We start from the raw sequence: 25667 nt of genomic DNA, 5'->3' as shown, positions 1-25667 counted from the left end.
AGGTGTTAAATAATCAGTGTAGTGCACTTGTGTTGGAATAGTTTGGTTCAGTTTACTTTAAAAGGTAAAATAACAGTTAGAATCAGAATGATTTATTGCAGTAGTTTTACACCTGCCTGGAATTTGCTCTGGTTGTTGGTGGACATTTGTTGAAAAGAAAAAATGGATATCAGCATCATAAGTGGTAGAAAACTACAAACATTCTGTCACATGAATTAATATAGATTCATAAGTTACTATTAGGATGCACATGAATCTGGATCGTGCGCATGCGTCTTTCGCGCATCTCCTCCTCTCACGTGACATCTCCCCAGCCAATAAGCGTCCGTTCGTCTAAAACACTTGCTGTTTTTTTTATGAAAGTCTCATCCACTTATGAAAGTCTCATCCACCAAACATTATTTTATTGTTGACACATTATTCACATGGGACACTTTCCCCACACAATACGACATTTTACGACACTTTACACGATCCACGGACCATCACCGGATCCCACGCAGCCTCCACAGGGCGAACAGCCGCGGAGGAAGGAACACCCTGTTCGCAAACACCGGGACCGGACCGGTGAGGTGTCCGGGCGCCGCTCAGCTGCTCTGACGTCGAGCACGCTATCTGACGTCACCGTGGGAGTGTTCCGCCGTCGGGAGAAATGAACGGTCATCAACACAATCCTCTCAGCGCCCATGTAAGTTCACGCTGGCTCAACACTCGCACACCGTCCCTCGGCGAGCGGCTCCTTGAATGAATCTTCGCGGGGCCACACGTCGCTCGGCCCGGGCGGGGATCACGGTCTGTGGAGGGGGGGGGGCTGTACGGTTGTGCCGCGGTGCCCCGGTCGCCTGGAGCCAACCGTGGCTGAGGAGATGTGCTTTTTTTTGTTTTTTTTTGATTAGCTTGGGAGGCTAGCCGGAATGCTAACTGACAGTCTGAGTGCACGGATGGCGAGTAAGCGCCTGTTTTGATCGTCTGGACAGCCTGGGTGGGCGACGTTAAGTGTATTTACATGTGAGTGATGCTTCTTTTTTTTCATTTATTGCCACTGCTGTGTATAATAAGCGTTTCACTTCAGAGACAACACCCAGGTCTGACAAGTACATATTTAATTATCCCTCAGTGGTCAAACCAAGACATGCTAAATGAGTTACAATACGTTCTGGGAGCAGCTCGTCGCCAGGAAGCGCAGGATGATGTTACCTATAGAGAGAGGAGAGATGTCTGGTGCAAACCTGCCCTGGAGCAGCTGTAGCACAACACCACCCTGACACAAAAGCCTCCTGAGGTGTGATTAAAGTCTGGTGGTGTGTGGCAGACGGTCAGCAACACATCTCCAATCTGAACTCTCACATTGAGCCTCTCATACCTGTGAGGAGAGTTTCATCTATAATGTACACACACAGGGGAAGATTAAAAGTCCTGAACAGGGACAATACAGAGACACGTTTAAAAGAAACCAGTTGAGAATCAGGAAGCGTAGTTTACAACACATTTTCAAGAAAACACAATAAAAGAGGTAAAGTGATGGAAAGGAAATAAAACTGAAATCTGTACAAGAATTTAAAAATAAGTTGAGGGAGAAAATCAATACAATTTAGTAGATAGAACAGTGTAGAATAACAGCATGACCTTGTAAATGGATTATTCCAAGGATTTCAATTTGGTTTTAAAAACTGCAATGGATGGGATGTTTCTCAGACCATCAGGCAGCAGGACGGGTTTCAAGGAAGTTGGTAAAATGTAATATCTGTAGAACCAGTTACGACAAAAGGATGCCACATTATTTCATGGCTCTGTCAATAATGTGTGTGTGAAATTTGGTTATGAAGATTCAAAATTCAGATTAGGATGCACACAGTTTTATGCTGAAAAAAGGCAACAGGAAGTAATGGCGACCCAAAAATAGTACAGCAACCAAAATCCCAGTAATTGCTCTCATGAGTCTGGTCTATTACTTTTTAATTTAACTGGCAAATACTAAATTGATCCCCGGGAGGGAAATGGGATCCGTTACAGTCGCTTCAGCCAAAACTAGAAATATATACAGACCAATACAGTAGCAATATTGAGACATGCAAAATATAGTGTATACAGTTAGGAGTTACAGTATGTAAAAAGTCTATACAGTAATAAAGCTTATCAATATTTGTTTTAAACAGGCGTAGATACTTATTATTGATGTACATCACATTACGTGGTGGATTCATAAGTTCCAATCTATTGGTAGTAGCCAGTGAGCTTAATGGATGTGTGAACCATCAGCTACAGTGAATCTAAGGTGATTTGTTTAGGTGATCTGTCCCACAGCCTGGCAGCACAGTGGATTAGTGAAACAAGGACTGCCATTCATCAGCCTAGTGTTTGCTTCTTTGAGAATCGTGATCAGTAAACAAGGTGGCAATAAGGGAATGTGTGTTTAGATTGTACAGTAATGGTTGTTCCAGCTCGGCGTTTCCCTCGCTTCAGGTGTGCCCCCCCCTCACCTGGGGGCGGGTATTCAAACAGCGCACTGTAAACACGAAGATCGGGCTGCTGTCTGCGGCTTTGGAGGATCTGGAGTCCATTGTGGGTCTGTACAATCAATATGAGACACTTATAGAAAATAGAGAGAAACGCGGCGGCAGTGTAACCTCGCTCCGCTCAGCGGCACCGGTGTGCCCCGCGAGGTGAAACGAACGCCCTCCGGTGCACCGCCTTAGCCTGTCGTGCTAGCAGCTGGGGGGGCAGAGAAACCATCAAACTGAGCCCAGCGGTTCATCCTCACGTCATTTAACACGACGATCCGCGACAACCTGCCACTTAGAGATAAACTACATTGACACTTTCAGCAGATATGTCTCACTGTTGTGTGTGTGACAGACCGGGCCTACGGAAGCTAGCCGGCGAGCTAATGTCATCCTCCTCTTATCTGGAGCTGACGTTAAGCTGCTCGGGTTCAGACTGTTTGCAGTAACACAACTTAACTCATGAACACTGACGAGGATGTGTAACGTGCTTTATCACAGGGTCTGCCTGTCGTGTTGGAACAGCTACACCACGGGTGGAGACACTAGCTGCACCTGTCACACACTGAGACATCTCGATAACATATATAACATGCATGTGGACAGAGAGATCTTTGCATTTCCTTTACTTACTTGCCTCAACAATAAGGAACCTTATCTGCAACAACAGCAGTTCTTGGAATAGGATGGTGGCTGTCATATGCAGGAAGTGCAGGAATATGCTGAGTCTTTGTGTTAAACTATTTCTACTGTCTTTTATTGTGTTAACCAACTGTTGTTACATCATCACACTGAACCATTTCATTCCATTTTGGCTGTGTGAGATTATGTCCTGCATATATCCTCAGGAGAGGGGGGGGGGGGGATGCTATTTGGCAGCATTAATTAACATTAGACAATTAATTAAACTAACAGTCCTTGGGGGCCTGTGCTGTAAAGTATTACAGCACATTTCATTTTTCCAATTAATTTATGAACCCTCAGACTTGCGTGAGCTTGTTTGTTGTTTTGTCATCACTTCCCTTGTCATTGAACCTAAATGTGTGTTTGATCAATGTGCTTTGTTCATGTAGACTGTGTAACTTCTTTCATCTGAATGTAGGGTTGATGTTTAATACCATGTTACATGAACACATTCAATTAAGTCGAGAGCAAACCCTACTGATGTGGTTCTTTAACTTATCTCACCTTTAAGGTACCCTGTGGAGTTAACTCCTAATATCACTGGTTTGTTTTCAACACACTTCACTCTGTTTGTCTGTTTGTCTGTTTGCTGTTCTGCAATCAGCGTCATCCTGCTGCTGTAAGGAGGGTTGAAGAGAGTGGACTTCTCTTTTCAAATAATGTCTTGCTCGTCAGAACACGTGCTTTTATTCTTTCATGCATTTCGGCCCCGTATGCTGTCACATGTGCAACAGCTCGTCTGCCCAGGGTCCACACAGACATTGCTTGACTTTGTCACCAGTGGGTAAAAACTCCTCAGGGTGCCTTTAACATTCAGCATTGGTCGCGCTAACATTGATGGTGTCACCATATCTAGAATACTTTGTCTACCCTCCTACGCTTATGCTTATTGTCTGTGATTTGTTTTATTTTCATTTATTTATTTGATAGTTTCATTTTCTTTTTTATTCACTCTGTAAAGCAGCCTCTGGTACCTTGAAATGTGCGACACAAACTAATACAAGCTATTGTGATTATTTAGGTTTGAAAAAATTGTCAAATGCCAAGAAAATATCTGCATTGCCCCCTCAACTTTATCTTTTTTCTGTTTTTTTTCTTTGCAGCATGTGATTTTCCTAAATGTCCTTGGAAACAGCTGACTAAAGTTTGACAGCTATCTCATTAGAATTACCCAGAGAGCGTGGTGGAGGGAACCTGCTTGGATTACTAAACCCTTTCCTGTGTTAATAGACCCACCCTCATCTGCTGATGACCACATACAGAGGTATGTTTGTCTGAAGAAGTATTCTTGCTGTGTTTAGCATCCCTTTATCGTAATTCACTTAGCTTAATTTTACTTGATCATATTGAGGCTGAACAATATTATTGACATTACTCTATATATGTTACAGTATATAGGCTACTATTATAATTATCAATTTAAATCACATAAATAATAAATACAGTTTCCCTTACATTTTCATATGCAAGAGACAAATAAAAGTCACAAACTCATGACTGCTTTAGAACAATGTAGGAGTACAGGTTTAATATAAACCGACCTGTGCTGTAGCAACGTGTCTTGAAAACACGCAAAAGCCCGAATGCCCGTAGACATGCACAACACTCAGAAGATTGCGTGACCTTGAAACACGCTGCATGTACAGAGAGTGATAGGCGAATGTTGCCTGACCCACTTGCGAGAGAACACTTTGCCCTCAGCCTGGAGGAGTCAGACACCACTGTCCTTCGTTATAGTTAAAGGATGTGGTTGGATGTCTCTGCACAACCTTTGTTCCTTTGCCTTATCTGGAGCTTACAAAGCACTGCGTTGACTGTGTAGACATAATCAGTGATTCATAATCAGGAAATGTGGTTAGTGAGCAATTATTTTTTCTATGAGAGGCCCCAGTAGATGAAGCTTAGTTATGTAATCATATTTTCAATGTAATTACATCATGGCTTGCGCTAATGTGTCAATAAATATATTGATGCTGGTGAATGAACAAGCAATAGTAGCAGGTGGATGCTAAAACATCGATTTAAACATGGATAAATCTACTTAAAATTAGGTATTCTTTGTACAATCATGTTGATCAGCAGAAAAATTGTAAGGGTACTATTAGGCGGCCTCCAGGCCTCCACATGTGGGATCCGTTCCAGTGCAGGCTCTGCTCTCAAATCAGCTCAACTGTCAAGACAAGAAATCCCCACAAAAAATACTAAATAATATTGTTTAGACATCTAGTGGAAGCAATTATACTTTTAAAAATATTTTTACACATAACATAAAACCAATCAATTTCCTAAATGTTGGTCTGTTCTGTTATGTAGTACATAGCATGATTACCCAATCGCATAGGGGTAGGCAACGTGGCTCAAAATCAAATTGTGATAAAGAAATGAATATCAGTGGAGATTGAGTATTATTATGATAAATGCCATATTATTATGTCATTATTTATGCCACTAAGTGGGGGTTGTGGCTTTAAACTGTTTTTTTATGAGCAGAGAATGAAAAAAACGACAAGAGAAGAAAAAAATCCCTGTCCTTTCCTTGTCTGACAGTGGAGTTGACCTGAGAGCACAGTCTGCACCCACAGCGACTCCACAGAGGAGGCCTGCTGTCCTACCAACTACACTTTAACTAAAGGCTTTCAAACAGCAGGACCAGCACTGACTCACTATGTGTCACTAATGGAGCAGTTCATTGTGTTTGTGTTGAGAGACTCTGCTGCCGGCTTGTTAAGTGAGGTTTAGTTGCTCTGCTGAATCCTGCAGTCTTTTTTACGTCTGTCTGTCAGGTCCATCTCTTTGTGCTTTGGATATTTTATCTAGGCTTCAGGAAAACATGTAACACGTCCAACTTAGGTCTCGTAAAATAGACTATGTGGGTGCTTTGACATTAAAGGGAGAGTAAATCAGAAATTGTTTTATTCTAGTCATTACTTTTAAGGAACTTTCCAATTGATACTGTTCTGCAAAATTTGTAGAGTTAGTTATTTCTGCTTAGTAATAATAAGTGTAATTGAGGTTTAACAATATGCAAGTATGTAATTTAGGACACATACTGTGCAAACAAAATCCTTCCTTCCAAAAACCTTCCAATTTATGCTTTACTGCTGCTGCAAATTAGTGTAAAGTCAATGTTTGTGGTTTGATTCCATGTGAGTGAAGCGTGCAGAGACACAGCAGAACCAGTGGAGCTCTAGATGTCACTGGAATGAGAAATCCCTGTGCTTGAACACTGGTGTTAAAGCTTTCAGTTTCATTTTTGTATATCTTATTAAACAAAGATTGTATCAATAACCATGCAACTGGGTTCAAACTTGAGTATTTTGGCTATATTGAGGATTATTTTTAGAATAGGGTCAAAATATTACAAGAATAAAGTCATATTTAATAAGAAAAGTCCTAATAAAATGTTTTAAGATCCAAAGTCTTGAACCAATCTCACTGTCTCTTGAGTAACTATGAAACCTCTGTGAAAATCACAAAGATGTTACCAACAATAGCATCGCTATATAGCACTACCAAACATTCTGATACTGCTATATAGCCTAACACTACAACTTTAATACATAATATAACTTTATACTAGTAAAATTAGGACCTTATTCCTTGAATTTCAGATTTTTCTTTCTTTTAAGTGGCCCTAAAATTCATTCATGCAAAATAATACATTTTAGCCAAAATAACATCTGTGTCTTCAATTTGGGTTTTTCACGCTAGGTACTGTGAGCTATTTTCATGCTGATGTACATTTATTCATGTGAGAAATCATCATAAATGAAAAAAACGGTCAGATGCGTTGATCCAAAGTTTGAGCCATGTTCTGTCATGTCTCTTTCTTTAAACAACTGATTTCATTACTTAAACAGTGTAATGTCATGTAAGCATTATTTGTGCTTTTATAGTTTCCAGGAATGTACCACTTACTGCTGGCTCTCATGTTTTTAAACAAAGCTCCAGTTTCTTAACGTCAGCATGTTTAGAAGCTTTTAAGTCTCACTTGATGCAGGATTCCTTTTACATACCCATTATTACAAGTTATGCTCAGTTGATGGCGTGTTCAGGTCTGTAAATGTCTGGGTGATGTTTTTTGTTTATGTTTCCGCTTCATTTAGTCGATCCTGAGTTGTGAGTCAGAAGAGGAAAGGCTGGGCTGATGGTAAGCTCTTCACCTCCTTCTCTTTCTTTCTTTCTCTCTGTCTTTCCTTCTTTCTTTCTTTCTTTCTCACCGTCTCATTACACATTGGTTAACTAAAAGAACTTTTCTATGAATTAGCTGTCTTTAGTGAGGTAAAGACTCGGAATGGTTTTTTTACAGTACAGAAGTGATCCTTGTTATGAAATGAAATGCAAAGAGGTGAAGGCTCTGGATCTTAATCAGATGAGAATGACACAACAATCCCTTTCCATTTAGAATTTCATTTACAGTTTTCACACTCTTTTTGTTAGCATCATGTAAGCACTCAGTTATGTTTATTCTGTTCATCTTCATGATACATACTTTCTGAAATGTAGTTATTCAACCATCTTGAGAGCTTTTGTGTAACTGAGCTCAGAATAAATCAATGAAATGAGATTTCCCAAAACGCCAAAGGTATTCAGATTTCAACATTTCAGAAACTGTTCTCAAAAGCTTGTATATTTTGTATATTTTGTTTTTTGCAGCACTGGGTTGGCACTATCAGACATGCCATCTGCTAAAATGGGTATTAAGAATTATCAAGAAACATGTCATATTGTGCTGAAAAAGTGGTCACGTCTGTGCCAACCCAGTTTAAGTTGCTTTGTGTTTGTTTATATTCTGCTGCTGCTGTTTTTTTTCGTTCATCTCTCACTGCTGCATGTCATAATCCATTTTATTTTCCTTTTGTGTTAGACAAGCATGACATTGAGCCAAGCCACAGATGCATGTCCACTCAAAAGGCCCAACTGAGCACCATCCCCTCTGCTTCCCGGCTTTCAACCAGCCTCTCAGCAGGGGGGGGGGTGGGCGGTGTCATCGGGGTGCAGCTATTCCCTGCACCCCCAAGTAGAACTTCACTGTGAAACTGGAGGTCTCTGATGGATCAGGGTAGTAGTGAACAGAGTCCAGATGAGCCGGACACAGGAGGCCGAGCGGAGCTGGAGGTGGGCAGGAGGGCGTCGGAGTCGGAGCACGGCTTGTCCAAAATCACCCATAATGCCCTGGAGAACATGGGAGCGTTGGGCCATGGCCTCAAGCACTTCTTCCAGCCACAGCGCCGACGCTCCTCCGTTTCCCCACATGACTCCGCCCTGTCCTGCGCAGGCGCCCCTCCTTCTGAGCCCACCGATGTAGTGTCAGAACTAGGGGATGCTCCGGCGTCCTCGGCCCTCCCTGTGGATTCTGACAACCCTGCCGCTTCCGCCCCTCCTGCAGCTCTGAGCCGTGTTCTGCTGCAGATCCGAAGTGCTCCACCCATGATGAAGCGAGGCACCAGCCTGCAGAGCCGCCGCAGCAAAGGTGGGGGTGTGGGGGATGCTCCCCAAAAAGGGAGCCCCCAGATCCACAGGCGCAGCACCCACGAGGCCCTGCTGCAGGCTGGACGCCCACGCTCCTCCTCCACCACAGACACACCGAGCAGCCCAAGTTTAGCTGACATGCTGCTGACTTCTGGTTACCACTCCACCGAGGAGCCTGACAAGGTGAGTTCTTCAGAGGAAAAATTCCATTCTTGATGCCAATGACTCACCGGGTGATTTCAGTGTTATAAATAGAGCTACAACAACAATCACTACTCTTTTCATTTAGGCCTGATCTGCATATAGACGGTTTTATTTAATTGTGTTGGCTACAAAATGTTGCTGGCTACAAAATATGAGTAAATAGTAAAAATAGATAACATAACTCAACACAAGTTGACCTTTTTGATGATCAAAGGAGCCTTCTTCATATAGGAGAGGTGGATTCTAACACCGACAACTCCTGCTTGATCCTGAGGAACATAGTGTAGGTTCTCAGCATCAGAGATTTCAGACTTAAATCAAGACCAAAAATTGCCTCCTCATCTTCCTCATCCTGTTCCTCATACACCATCATTATGAACATGTCAACCGTAAGTCTTGATTGCGACCAGACATACTAACACTCTGGATAAAAAAAAATCAAACGCAGTTCTTCAAATACATATCGATCAGTCTATAAGTATGTGTTAGATTTCGAGTTTTATTTTGTTGATCTACCGATGGTTAACTAGCCAGTGTATGAGCTAGTAAGCTAACAGCTAGTTAGAATTGTACATGATTATCTTCCTCAATAGTTATGGATTTTAAAATAAGACTTGCATGCATCAGATGTGCAAAAGCAGCTGTGTGAAATGAATAGTAGGTGTTCAGAAGTTAATACTGTATGGGTCATTCTGACCCATGAGTGTAAAAGTTGTTTAGAAATACAGAATTTAAGTTTGTTTATAAAGTAAGAAAGGAAAAAGGAAAATAAGGATTTGTGGTAATCAAAAATAAGATATTTAATGAATACTTACAATATTAAATGATCAAATACATTTATTTAAAAAATGTAGTAATAAACACTTTTGCATTTTGAACCATGTTGTGCATTAGAAGGGTAGTGATACAATAGGATTTGAATGATCAAAAACAAAGTAATTGGGAAATACCTGAAATATTGAATGATGAAATTCACTGCAAAGATAGAGAATAAAAACCGAAACTTAGTGTATTACGGGGTTAAAAGGCTGTTTTTAGTTCAGATGTTCCAGGATGAACCTGTGACTAGGGAAATAAACTGTAAGCAGTGGTAGGTCAGAGATTGCCTTTGAGTGGTTGTCACTATGAGCTTTAAGCCTTTCTAATTTTAGCTTTGGCTGTCTGAGTGTACTTCAGGTCAGATAAGGTTTGCAAGGATAAGCGATCTAAAACTTGTGTCCTGTTTTTTGTTGTTGTTTGTCTCTGACTGTTCATATGAATCTGTAAACAGTATATTGAATGTTATCAGTCAAATTTAAAAGGTCAGATACTAGCTGCATAACAAGAGAATATCTGGAATGATCAAACATGAAGAAGTAGACGTCATAAATACTGACCTCTCCGCGGTGTCTGGAATTAAGTTTGATTAACAGGTATTATAAGCAAGTTGCAAACACTGCACTGTCGCTAATCTTGTAAAACCTTTTGACCTGTTAATTTGTAATTTGCACTTCTCAGCTGAGATCCATCAACAGCTGATGCTAAGGTAGACAGCTTCCAATTGGTACAGAGAAGTCATCTCAGAGCATTAATTGTCTGATTGCTGTCCGCTTGACCTTTCCCCCTAAACTGCAAAAACCTGTGGGCCACTCAAAAGATATTAATTTAGTTTCTGCTATTCCTAACACGCTGACTCCACCTCTGTTTATGTTTTACCAGATAAATAAAAATAAATACACTTTTGCTTTTGTAGAATAAATTCAATCACTATTATATCCAAAACAATTGATTTAGAGTTCCCTGTACTTCCAGCTGTTTCTGTTGAGGTGCAGGACTTTATATTGCAGTGAACATTGGACCCACAGTGAATATAACTTTAACAGAAGCCAAAAACAAACGCCCAGAAACTGCTGATCGAGGGCTCGGATGGTGAAAAATGAAGTACTGTGGCATTGATGCTGTTGTAAATAATTACAAAGAAAACTGAGGGGAAATGAAAACCACACCAACCTGATCACAAGTCACAGCTTGTCACTGATACTTGTTCCCCCAAGATGCTTCAAACCCTAAATCTCCAGATTGGAGAACCCAGTTGTTTCATTATTCCATATCCTGTCACAGCTGTAATCTCCCCCTTTTGTACTCAATCAGACAACATTACTTCCTACTCCACTGCACATTACAGTATGGCGCTGGTCTCTCTTATGGTTTGGTCAATTCATTTTCTGTTAATGACCAAAGTTTAATAATTACCTTTCTTCTCAGTGTGGGCCTCACACAAAGTCCAGGTCAATCCATCAAGTGGATTGACCTGGACTTTGTAAGAAACATCCCCCTGAGGGGAACATTTTAATCTATGGCATAGCTTCATTAGAATTCAAGTTAACTAACTAGCTGAACTGACCATAGGGAACTTCTGCTTTACCTGCACCATCTACTGTTGTGAATGTGTAGTTATATACAAGTTAAGTATAATAAGATGACATTTGATACTTTCTAGAAAATTACCATTGAAAATGAACAGGGAACAGTCTTTAATCAGAGCATTACCTCACAGTATCCAAACTGTTTCAATTGAGTTGTTAATAAGGTGTTAATGTCAAATACTGACATTAAGTTTTCATAAAAGGAGATTGATGACATGAGTTTATTCATTATTATGAACTTATAATACATGTAGGCATTATTTCCACATTCGTGATCTATTGTTCTCTTTATTTATTTCAACAGCTGGATCGTTATGATGGATCGGGCCCTGCTGTGTCGCCCAACGCCCTCCCCTACGGCGCAGACGGTTACGATGTAGTTGACAGCACCCCAGACCCCCAGCGAACTAAGCAGGCCATCGCGCAACTACAACAGAAGATCCTCAAGCTCACAGAACAAATCAAGATTGAACAAACGGCGCGTGATGACAACGTGGCCGAATACCTGAAACTCGCCAACAACGCAGACAGACAACAGAGTGCCCGCATCAAACAGGTGTTTGAGAAGAAGAACCAAAAGTCCGCTCAGACCATCCAGCAACTGCAGAGGAAGCTGGAGCACTATCACCGGAAGCTCCGAGAGGTGGAGCACAACGGCATCCCTCGGCAGCCCAAAGATGTTTTCCGAGACATGCACCAAGGGCTGAAAGACGTCGGCGCCAAGGTGTGTTTTAATTCTTTGCTGACAAAATCCACTCTCATAGCATTATAGAAAATGATTTATGTCATTTTACTGACAAAAGGTTACATTGTAAGACCTGAATACTGTCAGCTGAATATTGATTCAACAACAACAATCAGATAGTCCTGATCAGTAGATTAGTGACATAAAGCCTATTGGGACATTTGCTTTCATCCAAAATATTGCCCTGGGACTTTTTCCGCCTATTTCACCCATTTACAGCAGTTAAACCAAATGTAATGTACAGACTTGACTTGTTCTCGCTGGTTACAGGTTACCGGCGGCTTGTCCAGCTTCTCGCATGCCACCCATTCTGCAGCCGGAGCTGTTGTGTCCAAGCCAAGAGAAATCGCTTCCCTCATCCGTAACAAGTTTGGCAGCGCCGACAACATTGCAGGCCTGAAGGACTCTATTGATGAAGCCCAGGGAGATGAAGGTGTTGGTCCTGGGGCAACAAGGATCCTTGGGACTGGACAGTTGCAGTCCAGTCCGAAGTATGGCAGCGACGACGACTGCTCGAGCGCTACGTCTGGATCTGCAGGAGCCAATAGCACGACTGGAGCCCCTGGAGGCCCCTCCAGCTCCAAGGGCAATACCCTCGAACATGGCCAGGCCTCAGGCTTTGATGCTGTTCTCCATGAGATTCAAGAACTTCGGGACAATCAAGGTCGACTTGAGGAGTCATTTGAAAACTTGAAAGCCCACTATCAGCGGGACAATACGATGATCATGGAGGCCCTGCAAGAGGAACGATACAGGTAGCATATCATATCCTGTTTAATGTAGTAAAGTAGGTCTGTGCGGTAGATGAAAATGTTCTGTTCATGATGTGCTGTTGTTTTAATTACTTTGCAGGTGTGAGCGTTTAGAAGAGCAACTCAATGACCTAACAGAGCTGCACCAGAATGAAATTCTGAACTTGAAACAGGAACTCGCCAGCATGGAGGAGAAGATTGCTTATCAATCTTATGAAAGAGTGAGGGACATTCAGGTAAGCCTCGCCAGAATTAATGCAATGTGTTTATCATCCCGGCCATTTCACTGACGGTTTTGCCTCTGACCTGCAGGAGGCGCTGGAGGCATGTCAGACGCGCATCTCCAAGATGGAGCTGCAGCAGCAACAGCAGCAGGTGGTGCAGCTGGAGGGTCTGGAGAACGGCACAGCGCAGAATCTTCTTGGGAAACTAATCAATGTGCTGCTCACGGTCATGGCGGTCCTTTTGGTGTTTGTGTCCACTGTGGCGAACTGTGTCGTCCCCTTAATGAAAACTCGAAGCCGCATGCTCTCTACGCTGCTCCTCGTGATCCTCCTCGCCGTCCTCTGGAGGCACTGGGACGCCATCTCAGAGTATCTGCATCGCTTTCTCCTGCACCCCAGATGACCGGCTGGGGCAGGCTTATTTATATGATGAAGGGACAGAGGGTTTGGGGCTGATGTGCACGCTGACCCATACAGGGAGTTGAATCTCAATCGTCCTACCTTTTCTTCTTCTCATCCTGCAAACTCTCAAAACACCGAGCAGGATTGCATCAGAGGTTTGTCACTTTGTCACTTTTTTCGAGGAGTTTTTTTGAGAAGAATAAAACAGGATAACGGGAGGAATGGTTGGATGTTTGGAATTGACTTTGTGGAGCAGTTGTGACACTGGCGCATACTGGAAGGATGAATGGGTCGGAGTTGAAGGAGGGGCTGAGAGGACTGCACACTTGATTTCTCTCTTCTCAGTGAATTTGTTTACATGTGGAAAACTTTGCATCGTTTCTCCAAAGAAGAAATTGTAATTCAGAGTTTTACTAATTTCGAGCCGATTTTTAATGGGTATTGTTTTGAAGTCACTGCTATTTTTAAGACAGCTGATCAATGGCTTTTTAAATTTCTTTTAACTCTAATGATATGACAGTGTTCTGCTAAGTTAGTTGTCCACATTTTCTTTTTGTAAGTTCTCTCTCTTCTGGTCTTGCCATTCTGGTTTTTTTTTTTACTCTGCCCTTTCTTTCCTCTACTACTCAGTCTTTCAAAATTTTAGCTTGTGTGACCAACTCTTCCCCTTCGTGCTCAATTCACTCTGAAGAATCGGTTGCTCAGACTTCACTGGATCAAATAGTAGTGCTTTCTTGACTTGTATCTTCATGGATGTGTGAAGTCAATAACACTGGTTCTGCCACAACCAGGAAATGACTATCAACCTGTTGGAGTTGCGGCCCTGCCCCCCAGGGCGACCGGATCCTACTTTCCTGGAGGCGTTTCCACTGCAGAAGAATAACCTATGAACTGAATTACATACTTGAAGAGCGGTTTAAGTGCTCAACGAATCAGTGCTTCCGTACTGTTTCTGTTAGTGACAATGAAATAGTAATACTTTTTAGTTGATTTTTTTATTTTTTAACAAATAAATTTGCTGTTTCAAAAGGTGATTTTGAAAGTATAACTTGTGTTTGTCTGCAATTTCTTGAAGCGGCACAGTACAATACAAACAAACAGGGACACATATCAGCCATATATATGCAGTGTGCTGTATTTAAGAGTTGTTGCATTAAAATCTTCCCCACACTCACATATCCCAAAAACTTGCAAGCATGAAGGGAGAGGCGGTGGACTAGTGGCAGAAAGTGGCAGAAACTTGGACTATGGGCAGAAAAGGTCTCTGGTTTGTCTCTGGTTCGACTCCACGGAGAAACAACAAAAAGACGAACCTGGATTGATCTGTCCAAAAATCCAAGAGGATTCTCCCTACCCTGTCTAGTGCCCCTGAGCAAGGCACCTTACTCCCCTAACATCTGCTCCCCGTACATGGCTGCCCACTGCTCTGTGTGTCCTGCACCAGATGGGTTAAAAGCAGAGGTTAAATGTCCCTCCTTGCATGAGTGTGCTTGTGCATGTCTGTGCATGTGTTTGGGACAAATAAATGTATCTTAATCTTAATAGAGCCTAAATGGGACTTAAGGTCATGAGAGTAGCACAAGAAAAAAAATAACAAGCGCAATTTTATACATCATCCTCGCAAACCAGTTACAAAAATACACACACTAACACCTGGAGGTCTATAAGGTACTACTATAGCTAAATGTGTTTGGAGTTATTGATTCAAAAATCATTTGTGGTTCTGCTGAATTGTGAGGTGTACTGACAGAGGTTTCTATTTAATCCACACCATTTAATGAGGGCATTAGACTAAGGAAAACATAAGTGGCTAAATCATCGTCAGCTAGATTGGCATGTAGAGTGCATTCCTCAGCCGAGGCCCAACAGTCCCTCGTACACACTCGTACATAAAATCCTTAAACATGCCTGCTTCTTCATCAAGATCCATGTATTGTTCCCGGAGATGTTCCCTCCTACCGAGTTTCATGGAAATTTGCTCAGTAATTTGTGTGCCCTGCTGAGAAACCAACCAACAAGCAGAATGGTGAAAACCCAGAAGGCACAGTTAGGCTCAGGTCAGTGAATTTCGGTGTGAGCCCACACAGGCCTGGGAGGAAATAATTGTGGACAGACATGAAAGTGTGAGTTTACTGCAGGTGAACAGGATTTTATTTCCATTATGTAAACATTAACATTTTATTTAATTTAAATATACAGCTATTGAAACCGATAACCAGTTCTATCGAAGTGTTGATAGAGTGTGTTGTAACTTGACGAGGCCCCAAACAACATTGAAAGAAAAGATCAAGTGATAAGTAAGTTAAGATTTTATTTCAAGACTATATTAAAAAAATATCAGTTAAGAGCTTTTAATTTATTCTGCAGCCTTCCTCCCTCGTTTCCCGGTCACTCTGGGGGCTGGGGCGTCGCTGATCGTTTCAGCCGCCTTGCTCTTAGACACCTTTACTGCCTTTGCCTCCTTGGTGCCCTTTGCCTCCTTGGTGCCCTTGGTGCCCTTCGCTTCCTTGGCCTCCTTGGTGCCCTTCGCCTCCTTGGCCTCCTTGGTGCCCTTCGCCTCCTTGGCCTCCTTGGTGCCCTTCGCCTCCTTGGCCTCCTTGGTGCCCTTCGCCTCCTTGGCGCCCTTTGTGTTCTTTACCGCCTTTGTTTTGGTTGAATCCGAGTCTTCCTTGACATCCTCCTTCTCGACAGCTTTTTTAGCCTTTGGCTTCTTTGCTGGAGCAGGCTTTGTGGTGTCAGCAGCATCTTCATCCTTCGACTTTTTTGGAGGTTTGGTGTCCTGAAATGAAAAATAAATTTGTTACCCAATTCATTACTAATCCTGATTTAACAGGAGCAAAGAACATTTACGCTCAGGCAACCCACAGCAAGTTGAAAATAAAGTGCCAGGAATAATTTCAGGCATCAAAAGACGACCAGTACATACAACCCTACATAATATAATTTATAGACGACATAATCTGACATCTCTCCCCCACGGATTGAGCATTAAAAGATCATCTCACCTCCTTTGACTTGGCAGGTTCCTCGACGGGTTCCTTTGCGGGTGCTTTGGCGACAGCTTTCTTTTTTGTGGCCCCTGTAAGAATTTACAAGACATTTAAAAACCACACCTACAAGAATAACCCACCTGTGGTTATGTCACCAGTCTATTCACCTGCTTTTGGGGATTTCTTCTTGGCTGCATCTTTGGCTGGTTTTGGAGCCTTCTGCACATTAGGATCCGTATTCTCAGTTTTCGACTTTGTCAGCTTAAATTTGGGTGCAATCTTAAAACATAACAAATTAAACCTTGTTAATGACGCAATTTGACCCGTTTTAATGAAGGTGATGAACTTACAGCTTACCCTGAATTTACCCATCGCCCCTGTGGCGACACTGGAGTTGGCAGGACGCACCAGCGTGCCAGTCTCGATCCCCTTCTTCAGGGCTCTGCGCACAAAGTGCTTCAACCTCACCAAATCCACGGAGGGGTATTTCTGTTTGATGTAATTCTGTATGGCTTTGGAGGAGACCCCTTTGCGCGAGTCCAGCTCGATGAGCGCCTCTTTCACCATAATGAATGTGGATGGATGAGTTGTAAGTTTACGCACCGCTGCAGCATCTAGAGAACAAGCGAGATGTTGATACATTTAAAAAGAGAGAGGGATGGTTCAAACACTGGCCACACAGCAGCAGCATAAACTCATTAGTCATTGGCGTTTCTGCACAGACCTGATTTAGCTTCGACTTCCTCCTCCACAGGCGCGTCGCCGGAGGATGGCGCAGGCGCATCAGCAGAGGCCGCTGCTTGCTTTTTAGGAGGCATCACAACAGCAGCAGAATATTAAAAGAAAAAACAGGACTCACGGTGCAGACTCCCCAAAGTGTAAAAGTACGCGACACGTGCTTCCTGTCGCTGCAGTCTCCGTCTTTATGCAGCTGCTTCCGGTGAAACGAGACCAGCTGCATCACATCACGTCAGGTGTGATGCACCAGGGGTTGTCAATTACAGCCATCAGGGGACCGTGCTGACGTCACACCCCGTCCAACCTGGGCTGGAATCTTTCAGTGATTATATGTTTTTCACCAATATTCTAATATTAACATGATCAAGACACAGTTTTCCCAGTTTGGGATCAATAAGGTTTCATCCAACCATGAATAAATCCATGTATGTATGTATGTATGTATGTATGTATGTATGTATGTATGTATGTATGTATGTATGTATGTATGTATGTATGTATGTATGTATGTATGTATGTATGTATGTATGTATGTATGTATGTATGTATGTATGTATGTATGTATGTATGTATGTATGTATGTATGTATGTATCAGGCAGGGGCGTCGTTAGGCCTGTTTTAGGGGGGCTGAAGCCCCCCTAAAATGTTCTTCAGCCCCCCCAAATAATTATTGGGATTTTTTTTAGTGAGTGCGTTTCTGGTTTGTATGTTTTCTCCAACATCAAATTACAATCCAATAGCCTCTCATCATACTTAACAAAAAAGGCCGGGCACCAGGACCTTGGGGAGTCTGCATCGCTGCTGCACTGGCTTTCTCACTCTGCCAAGTAACGTCTCTCATCAAGACAGCAGGGTTACAGCCAAGGAGTTTAGCTCATAGTAAATGATGCACGGAGTGAAATTGTAAGTACAGGTAGTTACAGAATGTGGCTATCTGTAGTTGTTAACGATTGTTACCTGCTTAAATTTAGGTTTACTTGAGGCAAATGAAAGGGAATATTGTAATGAGCTATGTTAACACTAAGCTAGCTAGCTAGCTATTTTGTTAGAAAATGTCTCCAGTGAGCAAGAGTGTGAACAAGCAAATTTGAAATGTAAGAAATAACTATCGACAGCTCTCTATTCTTTGCATTAATATCTATCTCTAGTATTTTAAAACAATAATATCAGTGCATATAGAATGTTGTTGTTCATAATCAGTTAATGCTAGTGAAAACTAAATGTCATAGTGTCCCTCATAACGCTATTGTACCGGTATATCATCCAATTCATTGACCAGATGGATATAAGAAGATTCTTTAGCAGAGGTGACAGCTCCGCCCTAGTCAAAACTAGTATATCCACCTTTCCTTTACAAGCAAGAAAATTATTTCTCTCTATTTGAAAAAAGTTCATATTTGTGTTGTCAAATTTCACAATGACCCTGAAATTCTGTCTCTTCTGTTATCTTATACTGAATGAATGCAAGCAAAGATACACAGAAAAATCACACTCTTTCTGATTGAACCAATCTATGAACTGTCTGAAACAATGGATATCCGCAGCCCCAAATGAGCCCAAAAAAATTGGCGCGCTATGCGCGCAAACATTCAGCTTCCTTAGGGGCTAAGCCCCCCCCTTCTTTCAATCCTAGAAACGCCCCTGGTATCAGGGAACAACAAAACAAAATCCCATCGTTCCATGAGGTTTTTCTCTAATGTAGTTTATTTTCAGCTCATTAAAACACATGCACCAGGTCGGCTTATCTAAACAGGATGTAAATGTATGTGTGATAGATTCACTTCTAAGGCTCGTTGTGGTTTCCTTGTTCTGCAAAATGAAAATTCAGTCAGTGAAGTCTCAGTATTCAGACACACAAGTATCTCTGAAGCATCCTGGACAGCTTCGTCATGGTAGGACTGGTGTTGTTCGTCGTTCTCATCAGTGGGTAGACAATTTGTAATTATCAATGTTAGCTATTATATTGTAGTTTTTGTTTCTGTTTGTTTATGAGACTACAGTATCACTTATTATTGCGTCTATTTTATTTCCAGCAGGTTCCTTTCATGAGATTCAAATGCAAGGTCAGAGTCTGAGCTTTTACATTTCATGTTCAGCTCTTCTGTTTTCACTGTAAAGTTTATTGTGAGCTGGTATTAATTTGACCGCTTTAATCAGTTTGCTTGTACAGTATAATTTATTTACTTCATTTACTTTATGACATTAATGTAACTACTAAGAGCTTAATATAACTGAATGTTTTTCTTTACCCTCTCAGCTCTTCTTCCACCTAAACTGGTCGTGAGTCCACTGGTGATCACAGAGACAGACACAGTCACACTGGACTGTCAGTGTCCAACTGTTATGTTAAAGTGTTATTTCGAAACTGAGGGAGGACAAACCAAAATCTTCTCATGTCAGAAGACACTGTCAGGGAGCGAGTTGCTCCTGATGGCAGGTCAGAGCTCCCCCGCTGAGGTTAAAGTGAACTGTTTTTACACTGTAAAGGATGGAGATAATCATACTCCGTCTAAACACAGTGAAATATCCTCCATCACCATACACAGTGAGTTACTTTACTTTTACTTATACTGTGTGTGAATGAGTGTGCGAATAGAAACAACCATTCAACAACATATTTTCCCATTACTCAAGTTTTGTCACTTTGATAAGTAAAGTTGTTTTGCTCAGTTTATAGATTTTAAATGTTTTGTATTACAGTACTCACAATATTATTGTGTGTAAATGATTGGTGCATCACAAAGTACACGCTGCATCTTTTGATACCTACTAAAAATATTGCTCATATTCGCTGTCCCACACATTTGTCTACAAAGCAGACTCATCCTTGTTTTTATTCAACAGGTCTGACAGGTAGAACTCCTTCTTCAACTCCTGTTACGTCTACAAAATGTAATAAAATCACATTTGACTTTTACCAAGCATTACAATTAAATATATTATTCTTCATTTACCAGGTCTGACTGTCAGCACATCGAGGAATGCTAGGGAACATGTTGTTTTGTCTTCGCCAGCGCCCGGGAAACCAGGTGACAAAATCCTTTTTCACAAAGACTCACAAAGAAAAATATTGAAGACAGTGACAAAGGACGATAAAAAAATGTTTCAGGAAATATCTAAATATTTCATTTGAATATTTCTTTATTTTTCACTTCAAGTAACAATTATTGCTTATTCCAGAATTCATCTTCCTTTTGCTTTTGTGCCAGGAGTTTGACTGATTCTTGTTTCCTCTGAAACAGACACGATGAAGTGGACACTGGTGGCAGTGGCAGTTACAGCTGCTTTTGGAATCGTTGTGTGTGTCATCAAACTGGGACTGACATTTCTCTGCCCCACAAGAAGAAGTGGTGAGGACTGTGTCCATTTACTGTTTATGTCCAGTTAATATACATGTACATACTTGAGGTATGTTAATAATGTAGGTCTTTTAAAATCTATATCAGACACATCTAGCGTCAATGTCTCTGTCATCTTACAAACTCACAGGTACCGAGAGACCGAACAAACAAGAGACTCAATATGAACAGGTAAGTTAGACATGAGTTACAGTATTAGATATGGTTGCTTTAGAGGTTTATACATGTCATAAGAGCGCTCAGAGTTGGTATCTATCTTTTCCAGTCGGACATTTACCACCTGTACGACACCATCTCCGAGGAGCCAACTGCATCAGCCCCAGACAACATGGTGTACAGCACTTTGCAGCCGATTTAGAGGAAGACACAGGAGAAAATGATACTGAGAGATAATGATGTGGTTTAATGTAAGTGGTCTGGTGTTAATAAGGGATCAGCAGGTCGAGATTGAGGGGTGTCACTCTGAAAATTATTGATGACCTTATTGATTACTGATTACTGCATGCTACCTGCACAGGTACCTGCTGTGACCTTCATAAACAAATAGAAATGTTTGATTTCACTTTCCTTGAAAAAAAATTCAGTTTAGTTATTTTTTTCTTCCTTAGATTAAGGGCAGAGGATTTTGCAGCTTGTTAATCCCTATGAGGCAAATGATGTGATGTGTGAATATGGGCTATACCAATAAAGTTTGATTGAGGAATACATACATGCAACTGGTTTCTGGCACATCCGGGTTTCTCAAAGCCTCACTCATTCACATGTTCTGAGTGGCTTTTTATTTCAATTTTAATATACCTGTTTTGAGAAGTAAACTGTCACATCTCTAGACTCAACATCCACTTTCTTTTTTACAGCTGAATTGTCGTTGTCCACAGCGACAGGGTCAGAGGATGTGATTATCAGGTGCAGTCAGGTTTAAGTTCTGCTTCACCATCTGTAACAACAAGCAGAAGACTGATCAAATGTAACAGACACTTGTTAATGTCGTGACAAAGAAGCAACAAGTTGATGGGAGTGAGAAGTTGTGGCTGGTTTTGGAGAAGCTGTGGTTGTCTGCTTGCTTTTACTGGCAGTTCTCAGAAACCCAAACAAAGCTGGTGAGAACTAAGTTGATCATAACATTAGTGTTCACTGTTTAATAATGAAGTGTAGAATGGCACCTAACCTTATCGTAACCTTCACCTTCGACTAAATCTTCACTCTTACATGATTTTTTGTTCAGAGGAAATACTTCATCTGTCCACAAGATGGCCCTGCTGAGCCCATGTAAAAAGGTTCATGTCCCTGCAACATTAGTAGCACACACACATATACACAAAGCATGTTTGAGAAAATAACGCACAGTGTAAATTAAGTAAAATATTTCTTTGTATTTGTATTGTACCACTTCTGTTGTTTTGTTACGTCTCTGCTTTGGTCACCAGTTACTTCACTTGTATTGGATTCTGCTCTAAATGGAGCGAGGCCTTGGAGCTGGTTCAGGCAGCCAACTCGAGCTGCACTGCTCCAATCATGTCACATCCACCAGGCGACACACCTCACTCTCCACAATCATCTCTAATACAATTATATAATACATAAGGCTGTCTATTTAAGAAGAGAAAATCCCCCCTCACTCCCTTTGCTTGCCGTGCTGCTGCATCAGTATTGCTGCCAGTTGCTTCAGCCCCTCCATCACCCCAGAATCCACCTGTAAGCCCCGACGGGGGGGCTCATCACTCTCATCACTCCCCCCCCCCCCACCCCTCCATCGGCATTGTGGTGAGAAGATGAGTTAATTTAAATTTCTAGGTGAACTATCCCATTAAGGATTATTTGTATAAGCTGTGTGTCTTTCATTCAATGGATCTGATTATTTCAGTGTGGTCTCACAGGTTACACACACACAGATAACAGTATTACATTACATTACAGGTCATTTGACGGATGCTTTTTATCCAAAGCGACTTACAGTAAGTGTATTAAACATCTATAGGTGGCCTATCAGGGGTTCAGTATCTTGCTCAAGGACACTTCGGCATGCAGATGGGGAAGACTGATTATTCAACCCCGACCTTCAGGGTGGAGGACGAACACTTAAAAGTTAAAGGTGAAGTCAGTCTGCAATTGAAAGATGTACCATCAATTTGTTTTCAGTCTGGCTGACCCATGAGTTTACCTTTATAACTGTCCTATTACTCATTTCTCATTATCCATCTGACTTATACTTTTATTGAAATGTTGTTATATTCCCAGATCTCAGAATTTAACTTGGTGAGTACAATCATATTATTACAAAAGGGAATCCAGAACTATGAAATAAGATGAAACAAACTAAGATATTCAATTCATGATTTGTATAAACTGTGTGTCTTTCATTCAATGGATCTTATTATTTCAGTGTGGTCTCACACATACAAATGTACACACACACAGGTAACAGCACACAGGTATGTTGTCATACCTCAGGGTGGAACAGATGACAGGATTCAGGTTTCTTTCTGTCCTTCTGAAACTTCAGTCTGTAACATTTCAGGGACTCGTTGTGTTCAAAGGTGTCACGGGAAGAAAATACAAACTGAACAGAGCTAAGTTTAAAACTTTTTCGAGTGTCCAAACAATCTAAACACCTTTGGAATTTTTAATCACAGCTGAAGGCATCCACAGGTTCTCTTGTTTTAAAGGGGAGGGTGAAGTAAGGGGTAATCAGCTGCAACTGGAAACTTTACCACTAGATGTCACTAAACTCTACACACTGAAACTTTAAATAAGTGATACAGCAAAGAGGTGAGTAATTTACAAGGTCGCTGTGGTTTCCTCGTTCTGCACAATGAAAATTCAGTATGTGAAGTCCCAGTATTCAGACACACAAGTGTCTCTGAACCGTTCTGGACAGCTTCGTCATGGTAGGACTGGTGATGTTCGGCGTTCTCATCAGTGGGTAGAGACCTCACCAAATCCACAGAGGGGTATTTCCGTTTAATGTAATTCTGTATGGCTTTGGAGGAGACCCCTTTGCGTGAGTCCAGCTCGATGAGCGCCTCTTTCACCATAATGAATGTGGATGGATGAGTTGCAAGTTTACACACCGCTGCAGCATCTAGAGAACAAACGATATGTTGATACATTCAAAGGAGAGAGGGATGGTTCAAACACTGGCCACACAGCAGCAGCATCAACTCAATATTAGTCATTGGCGTTTCTGCACAGACCTGATTTAGCTTCGACTTCTTCCTCCTCAGGCGCGTACATCTGTATATCTCGGAAACAATAAGAAAACAATGCAGAATAAAGTTCCATCTTTCTAAAAGGTTTATGTCTTTAGTGGTTTATTTTTAGCTCATTAAAATACATGTGCCAAGTCGGCTTATCTAAACAGGATGTAAATGTATGTGTGGTAGATTCACCTCTGAGGCTCGCTGTGGTTTCCTCATTTTGCACAACAAAAATTCAGTCAGTGAAGTCTCAGTATTCAGACACACAAGTATCTCTGAACCATCCTGGACAGCCTCGTCATGGGAGGACTGGTGTTGTTCGTCGTTCTCATCAGTGGGTAGACAATTTGTATTTATCAATGTTGGCTTTTATATTGTAGTTTTTGTTTCTGTTTGTTTATGAGACTACAGTTTCACTTATTATTGCATCTATTTTATTTCCAGCAGGTTCCTTTCATGAGATTCAAGGTCAGAGTCTGATCTTTTACATTTCACGTTCAGCTCTTCTGTTTTCACTGTATCCACAGTTTATTATGAGCTGTTATTAAGTTCATAATTTTTTAATCAGTTTGCTTGCATAATCATTTATTTACTTTATGACATTAATGTAACTACTAAGAGCTTAATATAACTAAATGTTTTTCTTTGCCCTCTCAGCTCTTCTTCCACCTAAACTGGTCGTGAGTCCACCGGTGATCAAAGAGACAGACACAGTCACACTGGACTGTCAGTGTCCACCTGGTGTGTTTCTGTGTTATTTCTACACTGAGGGAGGACAAATCCAAATGTCCTCATGTCAGAAGACACTGTCAGGGAGCGAGCTGATGCTGATGGCAGGTCAGAGTTCCCCAGCTGAGGTTAAAGTGAGATGTTTTTACACTGTAAAGGATGGAGATGTAGATCCTCCGTCTCCACACAGTGAAATATCCTCCATCACCATACACAGTGAGTTACTTTACTTTTACTTTTACTGTGTGTGAAGGAGTGAGGGATAAGAAACAACCATTCAACTACTTATTTTCCCATGTTTCAAGTTTTGTCACTTTGATAAGTAAAGTTTTCTTTCTCAGGTTCTAGATTTTGAATGTTTTGTATTACAGTATTCATAGTATTGTTGTGTGTATATGATTGGGACATCACAAGGTACACAGCACATCTTTTTATGCCTGATCAAAATATTGCACAAATTCGCTGTCCCACACATTTGTCTACAAAGGAAACTGATCCATCATCTTCACTTCATCACTTCAGTCTGTCACATTTCAGGGTCTTGGTTTCTTCGTTCTGTACAATGAAAATTCAGTCAGTGAAGTCTCAGTATTCAGACACACAAGTATCTCTGAACCATACTGGACAGCCTCGTCATGGGAGGACAGGTGTTGTTCGTCGTTCTCATCAGTGGGTAGACAATTTGTAATTATCAATGTTGGCTACTATATTGTAGTTTTGGTTTCTGTTTGTTTATGAGACTACAGTATCACTTATTATTGCATCTATTTTATTTCCAGCAGGTTCCCTTCCTGAGATTCAATGTCAGAGTCTGATCTTTTACATTTCACGTTCAGCTCTTCTGTTTTCACTGTATGTAAAGTTTATTGTGAGCTGTTATTAATTTGACCGTTTTTAATCAGTTTGCTTGTACAATATAATTTCTTTACTTCATGACATTAATGTTACTACTAAGTCATTAATATAACTAAATGTTTTTCTTTACCCTCTCAGCTCTTCTTCCACCTAAACTGGTCGTGAGTCCACCGGTGATCACAGAGACAGACACAGTCACACTGGACTGTCAGTGTCCACCTGGTGTGTTTCAGTGTAATTTCTTTCCTGAGGGAGGACAAATCCAAATGTCCTCATGTCAGAAGACACTGTCAGGGAGCGAGCTGCTGCTGATGGCAGGTCAGAGTTCCCCAGCTGAGGTTAAAGTGATCTGTTTTTACACTGTAAGGTCTGGAGATGTAGATCGTCCGTCTCCACACAGTGAAATATC

General features: G+C 41.4%; 2 protein-coding genes across 3 annotated transcripts; one reads left to right on the top strand and one right to left on the bottom strand.

Annotated features, from left to right (window-relative positions):
• The first annotated feature begins 418 nt into the window (after positions 1-418).
• Positions 419-14437, top strand: tmcc1b (transmembrane and coiled-coil domain family 1b). Of its 2 annotated transcripts, none has more exons than XM_061069469.1 (8): positions 419-688; positions 4289-4449; positions 7292-7335; positions 8053-8840; positions 11571-11990; positions 12282-12766; positions 12864-12999; positions 13076-14437. In XM_061069469.1, the coding sequence occupies exons 4-8, from the start codon at positions 8238-8240 to the stop codon at positions 13388-13390; spliced, it is 1959 nt and encodes a 652-aa protein (XP_060925452.1). In that variant the 5' UTR covers positions 419-688; positions 4289-4449; positions 7292-7335; positions 8053-8237; the 3' UTR covers positions 13391-14437. The 2 variants fall into 2 exon arrangements, with proteins under 2 accessions (XP_060925452.1, XP_060925453.1); XM_061069470.1 differs by lacking the exon at positions 419-688 and adding an exon at positions 901-1008.
• A 1308-nt stretch (positions 14438-15745) lies between these two features.
• On the bottom strand, positions 15746-17197 carry LOC132999521 (protein B4). The gene is made up of 6 exons (XM_061069213.1): positions 17104-17197; positions 16737-16993; positions 16547-16658; positions 16395-16468; positions 16001-16168; positions 15746-15847 (listed from the first exon to the last, which is right to left on the bottom strand). Exons 1-6 carry the CDS (start codon positions 17195-17197, stop codon positions 15746-15748), a joined length of 807 nt encoding a protein of 268 aa, XP_060925196.1.
• Positions 17198-25667: the final 8470 nt, after the last annotated feature.

This window comes from Limanda limanda, chromosome 4 (genome assembly GCF_963576545.1).
Source record: "Limanda limanda chromosome 4, fLimLim1.1, whole genome shotgun sequence".
In the NCBI taxonomy this organism is placed as follows: Eukaryota; Metazoa; Chordata; class Actinopteri; order Pleuronectiformes; family Pleuronectidae; genus Limanda; species Limanda limanda.
This window is presented reverse-complemented; position numbering and strand designations above follow the sequence as displayed.

Excerpts from the sequence above, each read along its gene's own strand:
- LOC132999521 (XM_061069213.1), bottom strand. The coding sequence starts at position 17,197 with ATGCCTCCTAAAAAGCAAGCAGCGGCCTCTGCTGATGCGCCTGCGCCA. Across the intron at positions 16,169-16,394 it reads AACCTGCCAAGTCAAAGGAG|GACACCAAACCTCCAAAAAA; the intron begins GTGAGATGATCT and ends TTTTCATTTCAG. Across the intron at positions 15,848-16,000 it reads ACACAAAGGGCGCCAAGGAG|GCAAAGGCAGTAAAGGTGTC; the intron begins GCGAAGGGCACC and ends GGCACCAAGGAG.
- tmcc1b (XM_061069469.1), top strand. The coding sequence starts at position 8,238 with ATGGATCAGGGTAGTAGTGAACAGAGTCCAGATGAGCCGGACACAGGA. Across the intron at positions 11,991-12,281 it reads TGAAAGACGTCGGCGCCAAG|GTTACCGGCGGCTTGTCCAG; the intron begins GTGTGTTTTAAT and ends CGCTGGTTACAG. Across the intron at positions 13,000-13,075 it reads AAAGAGTGAGGGACATTCAG|GAGGCGCTGGAGGCATGTCA; the intron begins GTAAGCCTCGCC and ends TCTGACCTGCAG.